The sequence below is a fragment of the Drosophila kikkawai genome, chromosome 2R (assembly GCF_030179895.1).
Source record: "Drosophila kikkawai strain 14028-0561.14 chromosome 2R, DkikHiC1v2, whole genome shotgun sequence".
Lineage (NCBI taxonomy): Eukaryota > Metazoa > Arthropoda > Insecta > Diptera > Drosophilidae > Drosophila > Drosophila kikkawai.
In genome coordinates, this window is record NC_091729.1 from 18,501,090 (window position 1) to 18,522,064 (window position 20,975).

Below are 20,975 nucleotides of genomic sequence, written 5' to 3' on the forward strand. Positions count from 1 at the left end.
ACTAAAACAAGCTTTCGACCATCCATCGCTGTGCTGCTGCTGGCTGCCATTGTGGACTGTGGTTGGGCGCTTCAGTGTGTGTGGATGTTGTGTGGCTGTGTTATGTGGATGTGGCGAGCGAGCTTGGCATTTTCGCCAAAGTTCTCCGACTGGGAAGGTCGTTGTTGTTGCTGATTTTATCCAAGACAACGACACACCCTACGAAGCGAATGCAATCTGCAGGTAATTACAGGTGATTCATAGCCACAGACACACACACACACACACTCGCATACGCACTGACGGCAAAACTTGTAGGAACATTGCTCGCCAAACATTGAGAAACTTCCAAAAGAGAACTTAAAAGAGAGAGCTTTGACAAAGGGATCTCCAGCGAAGAAGAAGAGACAGCTCGTCTGCAAGCCGAGCTTACAGTCCACTAAATATCCATAGCAAAAAAAAAAAAAAAATTAAAACATAATAAACAATTCAGCAGAAAAATTTGAGAGCCCCATGGAGGTCTCCAAAACGGTTATTAAAAAAGGATTGATTTCAAAACGAGATTCTTGGAGACATAAGAAAATAATAATTAAATTGGAATCTTTCTTAAACGATAAATCTTGAAAGAAAATCCTCAAAGCTTCGAATGGATTCTATACGAATTATTCTTAAAGATATGAAGAAAGATTTACGAATAGAAATCTTTAATGTTTTATAAAATTTAAAGGATAATTTTGAAGATGGAAACAGAGACCCAAACAGATTTCAAAACTGGAGAACCAAAGAAGCCTGTGAAAAACTAAGATGGTGAGAAATACCAAAGTTAATACAGAAAGTTGAGATTGAGACCTCTATAACTATAGTATCTCACGATTTTACACCTAACACCCACAAAGGCAGCTAGTTAAGCTTATTTACACACACCATGACAACTAACTAAGAATAACAAGTGTGTATGCTTGATAAAAGCACACACATACGCTGGAAAAATATTTAAAATCAAAACAGTTGTATGCTTGTGTTGAAAAAAACCAGAGATCTCACGGATTTGGCTTAGACAACAAAGAGATAGAGAGAGATCGGAAACTAGAGAAGCGAGATGGAGCTATAGATGTGTTGGAAGTATCGAACATGGCTCATGTATTATAATTGCATTTTTGAATGAATGAACATCAACTCGGCTTTGTTGACTCACACAAGTAGTCTCTCTCCCAAAATACTCTGTAGACCATGTGTGGATTACCAATTAGCAAGTACTCTTAGTTTTGTTGCCCTCCATTAGCATATGATACTAGAACTTAAGAAGGTGCTAAGCCACCCACATTTTACAGACGCTAACTAACTATACAGTAATTTCATACATTAACCGATTTAGTTTCCACTATAATAATTATTGAATGTCACGAAAGGGGCTTTGATGAGCAGTAGTCATTGGTGAAAGTATTACTTCCGTTACGATACTGTATTACAGATCCATTTCGTAAGCTCAATTCTTAGTTAAATAATAAATGAATGGGGACTTTAATGATAATCATTCATTATTATAAATACCACACTCAAGTTTTTAAGATCTCAACATTACCAAGAAATTGTTAAACGTTTTAATACGTATTCATATATTCAATTCATTCTGATTTGACATTGAATTCACAAATCTTATCTCCGAAATACGTCAATCTATACGGGATTTGTTGTGATTCCTTTTAGCATGAAATACATTTAATGGTACAAATAAGCAAATGAATAATTCAGACAATTTAAATATTAAAACAGAAGATGAAGATGATGCATTTTTGTATACAAATACGTTTACCGCCTCCCCTACAAGAAACTGGGACATGTTTAATACGTCACAAGAGACAAATGGGGTTGACCCTTAAGTTAGCTAGCCAAGTTCGAATCCCCCCAATATAAAAAATCGTATAACAAAAGTTCAATAAAGTTAATATAGTATTTTAGTAAAAACCTTAAAATGTTTGATTCCTTAATTGCTTTAATTATTTTCTGAACTTTAAATGTTATAACAATTTCCAAAAATGTAAATAAAATATTCTAGCTTTTCAATACAATGTTAATGTGAATTTATTAACGGAAGTTAACTTTATAAATAAGTCAATGAATACTTTTGAGTATAAAGACCCCCGACCACAGAACCTTGAGCAATAGGATTACGAACATGGCTCCCAAAAAAGACGATATATAGAGACGGAGACGGGTGACAGATACGGGAGTTTCGGAAATGGAATAAGGACTCACCTTGGCGGACGTAGTTCGCTGCTTGATCGCGGAGGGGTGAGCCGAATGGGTGCTGAGTACGTTCTTGTTGACGGCAGGCGCCACACCGCTGCCAGGTGCATGGTGGTGGTGGTGGTTGATCGCAGAGCCAGGCACCGCCGACGAGTTATTGCTAGACAATCGGGCGCCATCCGTGGTCATATTGTTGGCCACATGATGGTGGTGCTGGTGGCTGTGCTGGTGCGAGTGATTGGTGTTGGCCGATGCCACCGAAACGGGCGCGGGTGTAACTGATCCCGTTCCCGATCCCGTTGTCGCTGTCGCTGCAACTGGTACCGCCGCCGAGGTCGGTGTCGGCGTGGCAGCAGTGCTATTGCTGCTAGCCGTATTCGAGGACGTAACGATGGGCATCATTGTCGTGTTGGCGGCTGACGTTGTCGTTGGTGGCAGTGACACAATGTTGGCATTGACGGAATCATGCTGCTGTTGCTGCTGCTGATCCTTGACAGAATGCGAAGATGTGCTGATCGAGTTGGTGGCGTAGGTGGTGTTTGTGCTGGAGACGGCGGCCAACGGTGGCGCCGCAGTTGTGGCACTCGACGCTGGCGGCGCCGGTGCCGCAACGCTGGATGCCGTGCCATTCGACACGCTCTCCGCTGGCAGGGCTTCAGGAACTGGCTGCAGTGTGGTACGCATTGCAGTCGACATATTGTTGTCCAGGTGCTTTTAGAGATTCAGTGCGGTTGCGTGAGTCCACAACAAACGTGAGATTCGAGTATTTTCAGGGGAGTCTTTCAAGTTTCACCGCTTGAGATTAGTCAAATGCCCAGTGGGTTTCTCCCATACATGGAGCTCCTTTACATCTGCAATAAAGAATAGGCAAATTAATAAAAATTTTAAAAAGTCATTCACGTGCTAGTCAGACCATTAACGCTATCAGTAACCCGAATAATTCTGATTGCCGACCTCAAGGCACTAAAATATTTAGGGCCACCATAAACAATCTCCTTTGTCTACTTGATTTGGCCAGCACCTACATATACGTAAATATATTCCTTCAATTCCACTTCGATTTAAAATACCACCCCTTAGCAAGCTCTCAACAATGAAATGGTAACCAATACTGACTCAAGCATGTGTCAATACCTAATAACTTCTTCAATAATATTAAAATACTTTAGGATCTTATTTGACTTGGACATTCCCAAGTTTACTTATACCACATCGTCAATAAACCTTGATCTCAGAACATAATCCAAGGGGTACTAAAGCTTTAATTGCTTTTTTCATTATTTGCGTAATCAGCGGATTTATACTTTAATTTGTTTATTCAACGATTACGCGGATGGAGGCCCTCCTTACCATTAACAACATATTCTTATCAAATTTCTATAGATTGTTCACTTTCAACTTAAGAGTAATGAACTATTGAGTTATCGCTTTGTCAAAAGGGGAATCCCTCTGACTTTTACAAATATAATTTGCGATTGATTTTGTTCGGTATGTAGTCGTCGGCCAGGAAGTCGATGACACTCTCAATTTCGGCCTTCAGCTGAACCTCCTGCATTATGCGCAGCTCCTGGCGCACTCCCGGCTCCAAATCGCTGCGAGCGAGAAGGTCATTGATTTTTTTGTTGTCGCCGGTGCCCAAGGCAACCGCTTGGCGGCCGAGCACGGGAATCTCGGAGGGGTGGAGCCCAATCCAACGCAACGAAGGTGTGGCAAGTCCATGGCTGGAAAAGCTCATGGCCTTGGAGCCGTGACGATAGGTATGCATTATCTCGATGCCAAAGGGATCGGCATCCACTAGAATATACGCGGGCAGGCGATTCTCATGCGCCAGTCTATAGACAATCCTCCGGGTGCAGCAATCAGGGTATCCCTTGCCCGTTATGAGGATCAAGCTACGTCCAAAAGTTGAAAATATATTCCCGGATACAAGACTCTCGAAAACCGACTCCTTCTCGACGATGACCACAAGATCCGCCTGCGTTTCTATGCTGTCCACCTTCTCGGGATCCGTGGGCAGCGTCATGGCGCCACCGTATGAGCTGCAGTCCAGAACATCCCCATTGACCATCAGCAGCCGGATATTGCCTGTGAGGAGAACCAATCGATCAGAAACCGAAAAGAGGAGCCTTTGGTCAGGAGGTGCTTACCTGCCATTAAACCTTTGGAGGCGGCCAGTACACCAAGCTGCAGCGGGGAAGTACCCAGCATGCGACAGACATCCAGGCGAGCTGATGCAATCCTAGACTGCGAGCGAAAGAGCTGCGGATCGCCATAGTAGAGTCCGCGGACGGTGTAGCTGCCTCCGTGCACCTGCAATCGATGCGTCTTGGCCAGCATGTAAACCAGTAGGCAGAAGCTGTGCCGGCTTCTGCGATTGTTATAGGAAACTCGTCGAAATGGTCTGGTTGCGACGACTGAAGCCGGGTTCTGGGGAACCCTTAAAGTTGCGTCGCCACGCACCATGTTTTTTATAAGATCCAGGGCAATCCGTTCTAAATTTTCCGCAAATTCACCCATGTTCTTTAGTTTGCACAACTTAATAATAATTTTTGGATATTAAGTCCGATTCTAGTGTTTTTTTTTTTTCGTCTTCAAGTATACAAATATTATAATTAGGTTTCGAAATGTTTATGACATAAATAATAGTAATAAATGACAATAAAAGTTTATATATCTTAATCACAGCTTATTTCGATTCCAGGTAAATAAGTTTGACAGTATTTTTCCAAGTATTACTTCTTATTAATGATTCACTATCTTTTTTAATCGACTTTCAGTACTTTCGATGTGGTAATGACAATGAAATTGTTGTGATTCACGTTTCTATTCACTTTTAAGTTAATGTATAAGAATTAAGGTTAATTTTTTTCATTTATGGAACTAAGAAACAGCATCACAGCAAACTTTTTGGGAATTTGTCAACCTTATTCAGTCCTAATTAATACCTCACACTTATAATTAATACAAACAACACGAAAATTTTAGCAGCTAACCTAACTTCGTTTCCTTTGTCATTGAAGAACTTTTCCCAGATTTTGTCGGAAAGGATGAAAATGGGGGCAGAGAGGTTAAAAGAGTTTTTGGCAGAGTGTTGGGAATATGTAAGTGCTTTTATTGATCGCACATTAATTGGGGAGAGGTGCCACGCCCCCGATTCCGAAGGGGCCTGCATTTTTAATGCTTTTCCGCAAGGAAAATGTGTGTGGCTGTGTCTGTGGAAATTGTGGGCCGCCGCACACACGCCCTCCGGCCGACCTACGCACAGTAATATTTCATAAATACATTCACAAGTATGTACGTAAGCAAATACGTAGTATGTAAGTGGGAAAAGTTGATTCTCAGGCGGAACTTACAGACGAAAATAAGTGGGTTTTGTGCATATACTTTGAATAGTTTGTAAAAGTTTATCGCGTAAATTGTTGCGTGGAAACATTTCGAGGGGGGTTATAAATAATTTCCGAAAGGAGCTTGCCGTCTAAAAATACAGAGGCGCGAGCAGCGCAACGCAACGCTACGAAAGTTCCCTTTCCGTGAAAACAACTGTTTTTTAAAATTTAACACACACATTCGCACACGCACTCGCAAAAGAGACGGCGACACAGACGGTGAAAATAAAAAGAGAGTGGGTGAGGAAGAGGGCGACAATTGTACCATAAATTTATGTGAATTTCTTTATTCGGTCTTTCTTTTTTGTATGTGCAGAAAATTGTACTCGTTACAAAGCACGCACACAAGAGTTTATTTTGCGTTGGGCCGCCGCGGGCGGAAGCGGGGGCGGTGGTCTGGTCGCCTCTCTGCTCTCTCTCTCAGTTGGCGGACAAGAGAGTGGGAGGGAAAGGGGAGAGAGTGGGAGCAGAGACAACGCCAACGAATGGGCAAGAAAAACTAACGAAAGAGAGCAGGCGGAATGGAACGGAATGGCAGCCCCTTAAAGTATTGATTTGCTGGCGGTGGCGGTGGCGCTGCCACTTCTTATACTTACCAATCAAATAAATTTTCCGATCCGATCGGCCAAGAAAAGCGGGGACGTGGTCGCTCTCGCTTGCTCGCTCTGCCCCCTCTCACTCACTCTCTGGGGCATCGATGTAACGCATTATTATTTAATTCGCTGTCGTCTTTTGTTTTCCGCTTTCCGTTTGCCGTTTTGCTCTTCCGTTTTTCCGATTTTCCGAAAGTGGTTAGTGGAAAGGCCGACTTTTACCGAGCGACGACAGCGACACACACAACGAAATGCAAATGCAATACATATCTTTCTCACTCGCTCACTCGCCCGCTCCCGCTCGCTCGCTCGCTAGCTGGCTCGCTCTCTCGCTCGCAGCGCTCTGGTTTTCAATCAGATTTTTCTTTACTTTTCGTTTGCTTATATTCTTATCGCGATGATGCCTTCGAACCCGTCGTCCCGTCACCGATTTTCACTTAAATTACGAGTATTCGTAGTCCCTGTCCTCCTCACTGCACTACGGGCAACAAATGGAAATTCGCTATATATTCGTATCCGCGATGGGTAATTTGATATATTACGACGGGCGACAGCGTGGGGGCAACAACTTGACGCACGACGTTCGTCCGAAACACATACACAATGCAGTTAAATATTACTATTTTCCTTTGGCAGCAACAAATGTATGGACGTCTTTTTCTTTCCCCAAAAAATTCACATTACGGCAGCCATATTGTGTGGTTGCGTGTGACCAGCTGGGCGAACGAAACGACCTAAAAAAGGCCCAAAAAAGGGGGTTGCCAGACCGAGGCATTGCGACTGGGGACGTTAAAAGTTGATATTTTTATTTTAAAAATAAATATAACGTGATTTCCAGTTATATAAATAAAACTAAAAAAACCAATTTAATCCGATAGTGCTAAATCATTTTTATATTCTGGTAGTGGTCATTATTTTTAAATTGCCCGACAAAGGGGATTTAAGGGATAATTTATAGTGAAATTTCAAATGCAATAATAATAACAAGTTTTTAACACGCACTACCAGTATGGGATTAACGTCCAAAACAAGATAACAAGATAAGCTGATGGGACAGTAATTGCAGATAAAAACCGATTCTAGATCTAACCTCCACGTGGCCCAGAATTTTAAACTTTTCCGATGCAAGGGATTTCCCAATTTCGGCCCCCCTATCCCTCCATTTTCTCTTGATTCTAATCAATTTTAATCTAATCTCCATTAGGCTGCCATTTTCCACTAAAGAAATTAAGCAAGGTCGTGCGTTGATCTTATCAAGTGGCTCTAAAACGTCGGGGGTTGTTGCACTGCCATCAGTCGATCGCAGTCGCTTGTGGCGAACGGACAGGCCGGAAATGGGTGATAAAACAGGGGAAAACTACAATAAAGAGTCCTTCGAAAGGGCACTGGCCGCGTTCTACGCCTGTGAAAAGCTTCAAGTGGAGGACTTTAACATCAAAACCTTAGTCCCGAGTGGGGCTTACTTCTGCAGTGTCATCCATCGGGTGGCCTTGAAGTTTCGGAGGTCTGCCGAAGCAAATCTCGAGTCGGGGCACTATGTTATCAAAGATTTGATGCCAGCGGCAGCTGAATTGGGCTCCAGCGAAAAGCAGATGTTCGAACAGGTGCTTCCAGCCATGTCCAAGGTGCTCGAGAAGGCTCCATCCGACCTGGTCGATCACAAACTGAACGCAGAGTGAGTAAGAAGAATTTAATTTTGATAATATACTATAAAGCTAATTTATATTATTTTTCTTGATTTATCAGTTGCCTGCTGGCGGAGGTGTCACCTGGCAAGGAGGTCTATATTCTGGAGGACTTGGGCGCACTGGGCTACGTCACTTTGGATCGTTTCCAGGGTTTGGACCTTGAAGATGCCAAACTATGTTTGCGAAAGATAGCTCAGTTTCATGGCGCCTCCATGGTCCTTCGGCAGGAACAGCTTTCCTTAGTGGAGCAGCTTCCGCCATCTGCCTACTCAAAAGGAATAACCGATCCCATTATAAGAGGAATTATGTTTGATGCCACCGAGTTTGCGGCCAATTTGTTTGCCGGAGAACTACCGCAGATAAGCAAGAAGATGAAGGCCCAGATACCTGATGCTTATTCACGTCGCATGCAGGAGGCGGTGGATCCAAAGCCCTCGGCTTTTAACGTTGTTGTTCATGGGGATGTCTGGCTGAATAATATAATGGTCAACAGGGCCACCAAGCGGGCTGTCCTGGTGAGTGGTATTGTATGTCGTCTGTTAGAGATCAGCCTCTAATAAATTATTTCTTTTCCAGTTGGATTTTCAGAACTGCTTCTGGGGCAGTCCTGCCATCGACCTGCACTTTTTCTTCCACACCAGCCTGCAGCAGGACTTGCTGCTCCACCAGAAGGATGAGCTTCTGCAGTACTACTTTGACGCACTCACGGAAACCCTGGGGCTGTGTGGTTTTACCGGCTCCAAGCCCACTTTCGAGCAGTTGAAGGCGGAGTGGCAGCGGTGTTTGTTTTACGGCTACATGTCCGTCACCTGTGAGCTTCCCACCTGCTGTGCCTCGGCGGAGGCCAGCGAGGGTTTCAACTGTCTTAGCTTTGCTGATTCCGAGAAAATGAGGATCAGGCGACGACTGCTCTTCGAGAACGAGCGAGTTCGTCAAACAATCAGAGCCAGTCTGGTGCACTTTGACCAGCAGGGGATTCTGGAGACGCCATAGAGGACGAATTCCAACGCTAAGTGCCTCAAATAAAGTAAATACGCAAGGTATACAAGTGTAAAAGTGGGTGCATCAAAAACGTTGAACGTATTTTTCTCAGCTTTAAATTTTTACATTTTTACCTATGCTATTGGATACGATTCACAAAAAACTATGTAACATATCGGAGTGAATCATAGAATAAAGTATGTTCTATTTGAACCTATATGGGTTATAAAAATGAATATTACAAGTTAAAAAAAAAAGATAACACAACTTAATACAAATTCCATCTTCATTTATTTCTTTTGTTTCTTTGCATTAACAAAGGGTTTCATTAAAAAAATAAAAAAATTAATGCAAAATGTTTTTTTTTTTGCATGAAATTCCATTCTTTAACAAAAGGTTCTAATTCTATTAAAAAAAAATTAATACAAAATTCTTTCTTCATTAATTAATTTTATGTTTTCTTGTACTAACAAGTTTTTATTTTTCCAAACTTAATTTCTTTCTACCTTTTCTTGCATTAACGAAAGTTTTTCCAAAACACAAATTTATACAAAATGTTTTTCATGATCCAAACAAAAATTAATATAAAATATTTTTTTCATTAATTTTAAACTAATACAATATTTTTTTCTTCATTAATTTCTTTATATTTCGGTGCCTTAAAATTAGTTTTTATTGTTTTAAGCACAAATTAATAGAAAATAATTATTTTTTATTTTATTATTTATTATTTTATAAGCCAATAAGTAATTATTAATATATTGTTTTAAAAACTCCTCACTTGAGATTAACTTTAAAAAGTTTCCCCGCATCTTCGCGGGTATTATTGTAACGAGCCTCGAGAATTTGAAACAGAATCTTCCGAGTGGTAGCCACACACTGCTCCAGTTCTTCAGATGTCATACAATCAAGAAGGTTGAATCCATCAACCAGAAACGAGTCGATTCTTCCGGCACGTAAATTGTCCGAGAGTCGGGTCCAAATTTCGCTGAGTGGACTGACCCAGTCCCTTTGCCAGTTTATAATGGAAAGTTGATGGAGCACCACCGTCATCATCATGTAGCAGGTTAATTTTGGCAAACTTTTGAAATGTAGCCGGAGTAGGCGATTCATTAATAAAATAATCTTCAAGGATTTCGGCTGCTGCTCAAGTAATTCGACCTCCCATTTCGGGGCACATACCGAAAAAATGCGATCGTCATTATTTTTTTTATTCCTCCATGGAATGGCAAAATACCAAGGAAATTTATTGCGCACCAAGGCTGGAACTAGCGGATCAGAGAAAGGCCATTTTGACAAGGGAAACTTAAAGGCTGGTTCCACATAATATTTCTTTTTTGATATTTTATTTAGTCCATTTAGAAAATAATATCTTTCAACGCTTAACAATCCACTTTCATATTTAAACTGATAAGTATCAGAGTTTAAACTCTGACGTCCGTTAATAGTAAACAAATTGCTTACATATTTGTCAACATTTTTAGAGAGCATATAGCCTTCGGGGGATACGATCGCCCGATATGCCTCACTGTCCTCAGATGGTACTTTTAAATTTAAAAGGCACCTTTCTCTCTGTGTGGGTATTACTTCGGAAAAATTTACAAAGTCGAAGAGTATATCGTAAGCTAAAAAGAATTTGTTTATTTATCACAGATTTATGTATATGTTGGTCCTTTTTTTCAAAAAACTTACACAAATGGCTTCTAATCGAATATTTCAACTCGGCCAGGGCATCTTCCCAGCACCCAGAATCTGCTTAAATGTCCGTTAATATTTTGCAAATATCATTTAAACACTGCTCAGAATTCATTTTGTGCGTCTTAAGAAATTGCTAGAACTTCAATATTCACCAAAAACTTCAAAAGAAGCTGAGGACTTCAGTGTTACCGCGGGCTCAGAGCTAGGTAATACCAGGCTTCAAAAATTATATTATATATTTTTAACATGCAATTCAAAAGAATTGCACGATATACAGCCCTACTCCGAAATCCTCTCCGAATTTTCGAATAATTTTTTTTTACTTACATTTTACACTCTACATGAGAATTCTACCCCAAGCATGCAAAACTTTGTTTTGACATTTTTGTTTTGAACTTCAGAGTGACCAAATATCGCGATATCGATATATTGATATTTTGATATACTTTTTACATTCTACACGAGAATTCGACCCCAAAAACGAGAATTCGACCCCAAGCCTGTAATTTGACATTCAGAGTGACCAGGGAGAAAATACCAAAGAATATCAGAGAAAAACACCACGATTTTGATATTTTGGCAAAAGAATCGCACGATTTACAGCGCTACTCCGAAATCCTCTCCGAATTTTCGAATAATTTTGTTTACTTACATTTTACACTCTACATGAGAATTCGACCCCAAAAACGAGAATTCGACCCCAAGCCTGTAATTTGACATTCAGAGTGACCAGGGCGAAAAAATCAAGGAATATCAAGGAAAAACACCACGATTTCAGCATTTGGGCAAAAGAATCGCACGATTTACAGCGCTACTCCGAAATCCTCTCCGAATTTTCGAATAATTTTGTTTACTTACATTTTACACTCTACATGAGAATTCGACCCCAAAAACGAGAATTCGACCCCAAGCCTGTAATTTGACATTCAGAGTGACCAGGGCGAAAATACCAAAGAATATCAAAGAAAAACACCACGATTTCAGCATTTGGGCAAAAGAATCGCACGATTTACAGCGCCACTCCTATATAAGGGCGGAATCCTCTCCGAAAATCGAATAATTTTTGAAAATTTTTCAAAGTGTGTGAAGCGGACAGTTTGTGTTGTGTTCGACTGCTATAAGCGAAAGATAATTTTAAGTTAAAAGTTCAAAAACCCACTACAAACACAAAATGAGGGAAATCGTTCACATCCAAGCTGGTCAGTGCGGCAACCAAATCGGCGCCAAGGTGAGTTTTCCCACACTATTTTCCGATTTTCTGCCCGTTTGCCGGGATCGTTCCGAGTACAGTTGCCAAAATGGCGTCATTTTGCACGGCAGCTGCCCATGTGGCAAAAATTTGTATTGAGGCCGCCGGCATTTTCACACACACAGCGCAATTTATGTATATCTCGAAGCATTAGTATGTGTGTGCGTTCGCCGACTCCCGGCATCTGTGTCTGTATGTTGTCCGATTTCGGAAAGATGCTTGCATTTTGTTGTTCCTTTCGGGGATTTGGGTTCCAAACCCGACTACCACAGTTAGGCACGCCCTAAATTAGTAGCAATACTAAAGGTAACCTTTTAGGGCCGTTGACTCTGGCCATATGTAATTATAGTTGGGTGTGTCTGCATTTACATCAAACTGTTTGCGCGTATGTGTGCGTGGTGAGTGCATGAGTCATTTTCCCTGCGGCAAAATACTTTCATAGTTTTCCTCTGGTTGTGAAAGCCATTTCACCGCACAGATGGTGAAGGGTACTTTTCTCGGTTTTCGACTCACACACCGACAGCCAAAGACACGCAGAGTCATAAACACACTCGTACACTCGTGTGTGTGTAAGCGTCGGCCGGTTTTTGCCGCTATGCGTCTTCTAAAGAGAAAACATGACGTCATTTTAACCTAAAATGGCTGAACGTTGACCGGTTCGTAGAGTATAAGAGAGTTGCGCTACATACATAATTGGTATGTATTTTGTACACACACATTCATCCATAAATGCTCACTTAAATGTGTGTGTGAGTCTGCAGATGTCTTCGTTCTATCGATTTTCTTGCATTCCACCCGGTCGATTTTTTGTATTTTGCACTACTCCAGCGCTATCTTATCTCTTCGGCCTGAAAACATTTTCTATTTTTCGGTCATGACGCTATGCATACATGAATGTTGGGCGCAGCACCTTTTCAGCTCGAAGTAAAATTGCAATTTGCAACTCTCAGTTATTTGTAAGGGGGCCGGCAAGAGAAGAGAGGCTGCAGAAATGAGATGACCATATACAGAGGAATTCGCCATCTGTCTCTATCTGATTTTCTCTCATACCCACACATACACTCAAACTCCGCTCACCAGCACAGCCAGGTTAGAAGGGCGGTGCTGCACATGCGTGCAGATGGCGGAGGGATAACGGGACAGGGACAGCCGGCATGATGACGAATCCGCTGTGTCATCGCCTGTTTCTAGTCCTTGCCGGAAAATCGATGGCCATGTCCTGAGAATAGGCCGAAAACCACCCCCGGAAACGCCTAAAAAAAATCCCCTTAGACTCTGAGCAGCTGCAACATAACAATTGTTGTGCCCAAGTAAGGCTCTGCGTGTGTGTGTGTGCAAGAAAGGCTGGCTTAAAAGGGAATATTTCTATATATAAAATCCGGTACCATTTCGCTTTTACGAGTGGCAACCACGCATTTCCTCCGTACATAGTACGAACCGTTCCCAATACCAGACTTATTCCACAAATTGTTTTATTTGTTTACGCGACATAAACAACAAGCAGAGCTAAACTTTGCTTTGGGCGGTGACGTAATGCCCTGAAAAACAGACGATTTATGCGCCAGATGGTCGGCGGTTGGAGCTCTCTAAGCTGCAGTTTAACCTCTGGCAACGCCAACGCCGACGCCTCTCTCCAAGTACCTCCACCTCCTCCTCCGTTTCCGTCTCTGCCAGAGAGTGGGCTGAGATCCAAGCCTCAACCGGTGATGTAAGCAATCGGAAACTGGGGGGTTTGGGGTGGTGGAAAGGTAGAGAGCAAGCAGCCGGCTCTGAGGTCGCCGGCTGTGCGTGGGGGCAGCAGACAGACACCTCGGCCCACGCCCGAAGATTCAAGAGAGATCGTAGCGCACCGGACCGGGCCAGGCCGACGGTGACAGCTGCGCCTCGAGATCCGAGATCCGAAACCGCAGCCAAAGCCCACGCCAGATGACGTTATCGATGGTGGTGGTGGCGCACCAAAAATGGCAGCGGAATGAGTTATGTTAATCGGAGCTCGGCCCATACACAGAGTTTATGATGGCGGCCGCCGACACACATAGGTGCCCGAGCATACATGTATATGCTATATAGCCTAGAGCCCAGCCTAGACTTGGGTACATACATAATTGAGGCCTGTGCTCTCCCCGTGCGCCCATTCATTCCAATCGATAAAGATACAAACTCAGTTGGCTGACTGGCTTTCCGAGCCAGAACTTTCCCGAGTCGAATTTTCTCTATGAATGGGCTTCATGTGTGGTTTTGAGTGCTCAAAACTCAAACTTTCTCCAAGCTTTAATTGAGGTTTTGCCCCTTAAAGGTAATTACACACCAACAGAGGTTGACCAGGTGGTTCTTAAGTGTAGATTAATTAACACGTCAGCTTGTGATCGAAATAAAGCAACGAGGTTTCTTCCATATAACAACAATAGATTGAATGCTTTAAATACGTCATTGTCCGAATTTTACAACAAGAAATTTGTCAAAATATTGATTTTTCAACGGAAAGTACAGGAAATTGAATAGGAGCAGCTAACCTTAAGTACATTTTTGTATTGGCAACAACCTTAGAAAAAGGTGTGGCAGATGGCCTAAATTTTGACAAAATTTAATAACAATCAATTTTACAGCTGATTCATTTGCTAAAAGTTAAATAAAAAGCCAGATGGCTTTTCCAATCGACTTATTTGCCATTTAAAGAACTCTTTTATGGTCAAAACAATGGTTCCATTTTTGGAAAGACTTAATAAGCTAAGCTGATGACTCATTTGTGAATCATATATCGATTTTCCACACTTTGGCTTTTTCTAATACCCCTCTTGTTTTTCTCTACCTATTTTCAGTTCTGGGAGATCATCTCCGATGAGCATGGTATCGATGCCACCGGCGCTTACCATGGTGACAGCGACTTGCAGCTGGAGCGCATCAATGTGTACTACAATGAGGCGTCCGGCGGCAAGTACGTGCCCCGCGCGGTCCTTGTCGATCTGGAGCCCGGCACCATGGACTCTGTGCGATCGGGACCTTTCGGCCAGATCTTCAGGCCCGACAACTTTGTGTTCGGCCAGTCTGGAGCCGGTAACAACTGGGCCAAGGGTCACTACACAGAGGGCGCCGAACTGGTGGACTCTGTCCTCGATGTTGTCCGCAAGGAGGCGGAATCCTGCGACTGCCTGCAAGGCTTCCAGCTCACACACTCGCTCGGCGGCGGTACCGGCTCCGGCATGGGAACCTTGCTGATTTCCAAGATCCGTGAGGAGTACCCCGACAGGATCATGAACACATACTCGGTGGTGCCCTCGCCCAAGGTGTCTGACACCGTGGTGGAGCCCTACAACGCCACTCTGTCTGTGCACCAGCTGGTGGAGAACACGGACGAGACCTACTGCATCGACAACGAGGCTCTCTACGACATCTGCTTCCGTACTCTCAAGCTGACGACGCCCACATACGGTGATCTGAACCATCTCGTTTCGCTGACCATGTCCGGCGTTACCACCTGCCTCCGTTTCCCCGGTCAACTGAACGCTGATCTCCGCAAGCTCGCCGTCAACATGGTTCCCTTCCCCCGTCTTCACTTCTTCATGCCCGGCTTCGCTCCCCTCACATCCCGCGGCTCCCAGCAGTACCGCGCCCTCACCGTGCCCGAGCTGACCCAGCAGATGTTCGATGCCAAGAACATGATGGCTGCCTGCGATCCCCGTCACGGTCGCTACCTTACCGTCGCCGCCATCTTCCGTGGACGCATGTCCATGAAGGAGGTCGACGAGCAGATGCTGAACATCCAGAACAAGAACAGCTCGTACTTCGTCGAATGGATCCCCAACAACGTGAAGACCGCCGTGTGCGACATCCCTCCCCGTGGCCTGAAGATGTCCGCCACCTTCATTGGCAACTCCACCGCCATCCAGGAGCTGTTCAAGCGCATCTCCGAGCAGTTCACCGCTATGTTCAGGCGCAAGGCTTTCTTGCATTGGTACACCGGCGAGGGCATGGACGAGATGGAGTTCACCGAGGCCGAGAGCAACATGAACGATCTGGTGTCCGAGTACCAGCAGTACCAGGAGGCCACCGCCGACGAGGATGCCGAATTCGAGGAAGAGCAAGAGGCTGAGGTCGACGAGAACTAAATCCCCATTCTCGATCAATTATGTTTTGCGAAAAAAGAAAATGCGAGAACAAATAATTCATTCAGTTGTAATATGTTTGTTCTTTTAACAACGTAATCAATAAAGTCGGATCCCATTTTGTTCACAAGTCTAAACTACACTTCTTTTTCAATATAATTTTATTTTTGGAGGGTTTATTGTATTTAATTTGCTGTAAAAAGCGAACATAACCATTCCTCCTGCTGGTTCGTTTCTGAGATGTGGTCATGTTTGTTGATAGTTGATAATTTCATTCACCGAATTGATTTATTTATAGAATGTTATTTATTAGGAGGTCTTAACCTGCCTCAACTTTTCGAGTAAATATTTTGCAAAGAAAAAAAAACTAATTTAATTCGCCCTTGAGAAAGGTGGGCACTATTATCTTTGACGTAGGAAGTGGAAATTTGCAGCCCACATACAATGTTTTGTTATTTTTTGTCGACTGCAAGCTTAAATATGGCCTTGTGTCTGGTTTTTTTGCTAAATTTACTTCAATCTACAATTTCCCACACGTATTTTATTAAGATGTACTTGTACATTGGCAGGTTGAGTCTATTTTGAGAGCATATGTCACAAATTATGACTCATAGCTCATAACCTTCATTCGATTTCGCAAAGTAAATTACCCAATTAAATCATAAATTCGTTTTATTTTTTTTTTTTTGAATAAACCCAATTATAATAAAATTAGTTATTTAGGTTTTATTTTAATTATAAAAATTTATTTTGTTGTTGCAAATAGTGGTGCCATTTTTTTATGACAAAAAAAATGGATTAACAAAAATAAACAGCTAAAAAAATAAATCCAGTTTCCTAAATAATTAAGTAAATTAATTTTAAATTTTAATATAAATCTAAATATGGTTAAATTAAAATTAGTCTGCAAAAATCTGGAGGTTTTCCCAAGAAAACACAGTTTTGCCAAGTGCTCCATAGAGTTTTCCTTTCAACTAAAGCGCTTATCTGTGGAAAATGACGGCAAGCGCGGAAAATTCTGAAACCGAGGATTTTTCTTGAAAATTCCGGCAACGCTGGAAGTGTGACCAATAGCAGCCAACTGAAAAAAATCAACACCGATAAGCGATAACCATAATCCGAAAATATCGATTAGTTCGATGGTGACATCGACGTTTTCCCAGCCCTAAAGTAAAAAAAAAAATATTTTTGCGAGCATTTTTAATCCTCGAAATAGCAATTTCGATGATAGCAATGGACGAGCAGCGCGGCGACAAAATCTATGGCGGATGCGAGGGGCCGGATGCCATGTACGTGAAGCTGATTTCCTCGGACGGCCACGAATTCGTTGTGAAACGGGAACACGCTCTCACCTCCGGCACAATCCGGGCGATGTTGTCGGGCCCTGGCCAGTTTGCCGAGAACGAGGCTAACGAAGTGCATTTCCGGGAGATTCCGTAAGTAAAAGACCCCGCCTGAGGGCCACCGGCAGTTGCTTTGCCACCTGGGCAGCGCCAAGTCATCCGGTGACCTATTGACCGGCGACAAATTCGCTCACACATAAATATGTATGCATATATATACACACGCATACATGTACATAGGTGGCGCCAGGCAGGGCCCCAAGCTAAAGTCTAGGGATTACAAAGATCGCTAGGAACGATTTAATCTAGGCTCTGTTATATTGTAATCTTTGCTAGTTAAATAAGGCAAAGCCATAACTTCCAATTGTTACTAAAATTATACACGAAAAGCTTTTAATTTCATGGATTTTCACTCTCCAAGAAAGATGAATAATTCCATAGTGAAGGACTCTATATATAGACCATTTACTTTAAGAGCTTCGTCACAAAGAAATAAAAAGAAATACTTCATAACAATAATTAATATATTAACTCTGTTAGCAAATCAATTGTTTAAATTTTAATTTAAATACATTCGTGTATAGAATTATGTGTTCCCTGGCGCTAATTTTCTTGCCATATCTGTACAGGCTTCGAAAGCTTACACATTGCGACATTTTCCCTTAGAACTATCTGCTAATCTACTAATTGCATAATCCCATTAACTAAAATACTATTTACAACTATTAACCATCTCGATTTCTTTTCAGATCCCACGTCTTACAAAAGGTCTGCATGTACTTCACCTATAAAGTGCGTTACACCAATAGTTCTACCGAAATACCCGAATTCCCTATCGCACCCGAGATCGCACTAGAACTTTTGATGGCGGCTAACTTCTTAGACTGCTAAATTAAATAATATTGGTTAATTTGAATTTACATATATTATTTACCATTTAACGAAGGGAAAGCCAACCTGCTTGGCCATCTTCGCCTGTGTTAATTTGTAATGAAACGAATAGATTGTCCCTGCGAAAAAATAAATTTCTGTTGATTTCCTAAAAAAAAAATTCATCTTGGTAATACTCATTTTCCGATAAAAACAATGTTTATTTTAATTTAACATTAAGAAGAGAGTAGTAAAAATGTGAAGATCTATTTAGAGTGTTTAGACCTGGCCTTGGCGGCATCTTTGTTGTTAAGCATGGCAAAACGCATTTGCTGGATAAGCCATTGGACACCTTCGCCAAGACCCTCACCAGAGATAGCATTACTTGAGCAAATGTGCCAGGGTTTCTCTTTGATGTTCTCCAGTCTCAGAGCTGAAACAGGCCGAATATGAAAATAAGAAACCGAAATTAATGAAAGTCTATATGTAGGTATGAAAAAAGGCATCTTTGTAGCACTTGAAAAGCATTATTTTCTGTACCTGCTGCTATTTTCACACTCGACAGGGAGTCCTCCATGTCCGACTTATTTCCATAGAAGAGAATTGGCACTATTCGGTTGCATAAATCTGGATGCTGCAATACAAGATCCAGCTCATCCTTGACCACAACTGAAATGGAAACTTTCAGCAATGGAAAAGGTTTTGAAATGATTGGTCAATACCGAATCTCATGCGGTCGCTGGAATCGATGACGTATATAATTCCATGACAATTTTTAAGCTGGTGCTCCCAAAGGTTTCGGTACCGCGTAGCTCCAGACATATCGATTGCCTTTATGCTAACGCCAGCCATGCCTGCTCCAGGGTGATGAGTTCACAATTATAGGACCTCTATATATTCCACACACACTTACTGTAAAACTGCTCCACCATAAAGCCCACTGTTGGCACAACAATGGACGTCTGTTCGCTGGACTTTTTAAAGTGATTGATTATCGAGGACTTGCCGCTGTTGTTTAGGCCCAGCACCAGAATTGTCATTTTATCCTTTTTAATCTTTATCAAGTCAGCCAAATTGTGCAACATTCCCATTTTGGTATTGGACTGGCATCAGTTTTATTTTGTTTACGGCTATATTTCTGACGTGTTTGGCCCTGCAAAGGACTTTCAATTGCCATGGCAACCGCATGGTGTTGGCATCGATTTATTGAAACTTTCGGCCACCTTCAACTTTGGCTTCCGCTTCAGAGTCTCTCCCACACACACAAAATTTTCAAGTTCACCACAGGCTTGACATTGAACATGGCTAAGGACCAAACTCCGAAAGCCTTCATGGCTTTAATTACAAAACACAAAGTTTAAAACACTTGAAATGCACTTAACCAAACATTGCAAAAGCTCTAAATCCATTAAAAATATTAAAATTTAAAGGAATAGCCACCTGATTGCCTCACTCAAGGGCTTCCTAAACTAATCACAAGTAACCTTAAAAACGTGTCCAAGAGATTAAGAAACCATTGAATACCTTCGAACACTGACACACTTTTGAAGCTACGCCCGCCTGACTTCTTGATAAATACTGATATCAGACATTATAAGTTTTACGAGTTGACACAGGCCAAGGTTTATTGTAGAATTCTTCTTAAAAAACATGGTTACGGGTAGAGTGCTTCTACTTCTTGCTGTTCAAGATGATGCCATCGTATTTCTGCTGGAACCATTTCATGGCATCCTCCTTCGTCAGGCGGTGGGGGAAGCCCACGGTGCCGGACTTGCGCTTCCTGTGGTTCACGTTGTAGCCTGAAATTCAAGAATGACCACCAGTTAGTAAGCTTCAAAATGATTTTAAGAGTGCGCGACTGTTGAAATTGTACCGTGTGGCCTTGAAAGGAGAACAAACAAGTCCAGCTAAGCACATCTTCTTTTATTTGCGCACATTCACTGAGCATCAGAGCCTCGTTTAGCTGAGATACCTAATTAAGTGCACGAAATCAGGGGGGAATTCCGAATCAAAATGCTTACCTGGGCGGCCGAGAACGACGTAGAAGTCCAGACCATAGATACCGATGGAGGGATCGTACTTGATGCCCAGATCGATGTGTTCCTGGATGCCGAAACCGAAGTTGCCGGTGGAGGAGAAGTTGTCGCGACGCAGCTCGTACTCGCGGACCTTCAGGCCACGCTCCAGAATCTCCTCGGCCTTGGCGCCACGCACCGTGCAGTGCACAGCGATCTTCTCATTACGACGAATTCCGAAGGAACGCACTGTGTAGCGGGCCTTGGAGAACACTGGCTGCTGACCAGTCAGCTGCTCCAGCACCTGTGGAAGTAGACACGGCGTTTTAGTTAGCTTCCAGCAGCACACCGGTGATAAATTCAACTAGCCTACCTTGGCGGCACGGGTGAGCCTATCACCGGACTCTCCCACGCAGATGTTCAGGCACAGCTTGCGGATGTGCAGATCCCGCATCGGGTTCTTCGCCGGGTCGCGCTTAATCTTGGGTTCCTTCTTAGCAACGGCCTGAAACAATCAATGGAAATCGTCACTTGGGGGCCGGAAACTCGCAAAATAACATTTCGGTCGGCATTTCGAGGGCTTGCACGTCGCATTCGCACTTTAACATTTCGCAAAGGCAGTGGAATTATCGTCGATGCCAGCAGTTAGAAATTCCAAAATTTTCCCTAAACCTACCGCCATTATGGTTTTTAGGAAAGAAAGGAAAGAGGAAGAAGTAGATTAGGGTTGTCAAAGATGTATCAAATATCGATATATCGATTGTTTCTATCTACCAATATATCGTGAGTCGATATAACCGGATTTATATATTTTATTGGCTTT

The 20,975-nt window shown here is 42.6% G+C and overlaps 7 protein-coding genes across 14 annotated transcripts in view; 3 read left to right on the forward strand and 4 right to left on the reverse strand.

Moving 5' to 3' along the window:
- Positions 1 to 6,921, reverse strand: part of par-1 — a 33,380-nt gene extending 26,459 nt beyond the window's left edge. For 4 of the 6 annotated variants that reach the window (XM_017169627.3, XM_017169625.3, XM_017169626.3 and 1 more), the window contains exons 1-2: positions 6,209 to 6,350; positions 2,236 to 3,077 (exon numbers count right to left, since the gene is read on the reverse strand). In XM_017169627.3, coding sequence (XP_017025116.1) covers positions 2,236 to 2,922 — 687 coding nt within the window. In that variant the 5' untranslated portion in view covers positions 2,923 to 3,077; positions 6,209 to 6,350. Of the gene's footprint in view, positions 1 to 2,235; positions 3,078 to 6,208; positions 6,351 to 6,805 lie in introns of those variants that run through there. The other 2 variants (XM_070283665.1, XM_070283664.1) reach the window with 2 other exon arrangements.
- On the forward strand, positions 3 to 9,087 carry LOC108076682 (uncharacterized). 3 transcript variants are annotated; one of them, XM_070283677.1, is made up of 4 exons: positions 3 to 222; positions 7,410 to 7,880; positions 7,952 to 8,408; positions 8,470 to 9,087. In XM_070283677.1, exons 2-4 carry the CDS (start codon positions 7,540 to 7,542, stop codon positions 8,884 to 8,886), a joined length of 1,215 nt encoding a protein of 404 aa, XP_070139778.1. In that variant the 5' UTR covers positions 3 to 222; positions 7,410 to 7,539; the 3' UTR covers positions 8,887 to 9,087. The 3 variants fall into 3 exon arrangements, with proteins under 3 accessions (XP_070139778.1, XP_017025119.1, XP_017025118.1); XM_017169630.3 differs by lacking the exon at positions 3 to 222 and adding an exon at positions 7,070 to 7,106; XM_017169629.3 differs by lacking the exon at positions 3 to 222 and adding an exon at positions 7,239 to 7,261.
- On the reverse strand, positions 3,563 to 4,815 carry mei-W68 (meiotic W68). Its single transcript, XM_017169631.3, has 2 exons — positions 4,374 to 4,815; positions 3,563 to 4,311 (listed from the first exon to the last, which is right to left on the reverse strand). The coding sequence occupies exons 1-2, from the start codon at positions 4,741 to 4,743 to the stop codon at positions 3,683 to 3,685; spliced, it is 999 nt and encodes a 332-aa protein (XP_017025120.1). The 5' UTR covers positions 4,744 to 4,815; the 3' UTR covers positions 3,563 to 3,682.
- A 2,539-nt stretch (positions 9,088 to 11,626) lies between the features above and the next one.
- Positions 11,627 to 16,061, forward strand: betaTub56D (beta-Tubulin at 56D). Its single transcript, XM_017169729.3, has 2 exons — positions 11,627 to 11,800; positions 14,641 to 16,061. The coding sequence occupies exons 1-2, from the start codon at positions 11,744 to 11,746 to the stop codon at positions 15,925 to 15,927; spliced, it is 1,344 nt and encodes a 447-aa protein (XP_017025218.1). The 5' UTR covers positions 11,627 to 11,743; the 3' UTR covers positions 15,928 to 16,061.
- A 1,009-nt stretch (positions 16,062 to 17,070) lies between these two features.
- EloC (elongin C) lies at positions 17,071 to 18,318 on the forward strand. Its single transcript, XM_017169548.3, has 2 exons — positions 17,071 to 17,360; positions 18,017 to 18,318. Exons 1-2 carry the CDS (start codon positions 17,149 to 17,151, stop codon positions 18,156 to 18,158), a joined length of 354 nt encoding a protein of 117 aa, XP_017025037.1. The 5' UTR covers positions 17,071 to 17,148; the 3' UTR covers positions 18,159 to 18,318.
- Positions 18,319 to 18,357: 39 nt separating this feature from the next.
- On the reverse strand, positions 18,358 to 19,590 carry Arl6 (ADP ribosylation factor-like 6). The gene is made up of 4 exons (XM_017169546.2): positions 19,051 to 19,590; positions 18,860 to 18,991; positions 18,678 to 18,806; positions 18,358 to 18,570 (listed from the first exon to the last, which is right to left on the reverse strand). Exons 1-4 carry the CDS (start codon positions 19,226 to 19,228, stop codon positions 18,404 to 18,406), a joined length of 606 nt encoding a protein of 201 aa, XP_017025035.1. The 5' UTR covers positions 19,229 to 19,590; the 3' UTR covers positions 18,358 to 18,403.
- A 138-nt stretch (positions 19,591 to 19,728) lies between these two features.
- Positions 19,729 to 20,854, reverse strand: RpL11 (ribosomal protein L11). The gene is made up of 4 exons (XM_017169547.3): positions 20,829 to 20,854; positions 20,526 to 20,657; positions 20,159 to 20,456; positions 19,729 to 19,936 (listed from the first exon to the last, which is right to left on the reverse strand). The coding sequence occupies exons 1-4, from the start codon at positions 20,832 to 20,834 to the stop codon at positions 19,809 to 19,811; spliced, it is 564 nt and encodes a 187-aa protein (XP_017025036.1). The 5' UTR covers positions 20,835 to 20,854; the 3' UTR covers positions 19,729 to 19,808.
- Between the last annotated feature and the right edge of the window lie 121 nt (positions 20,855 to 20,975).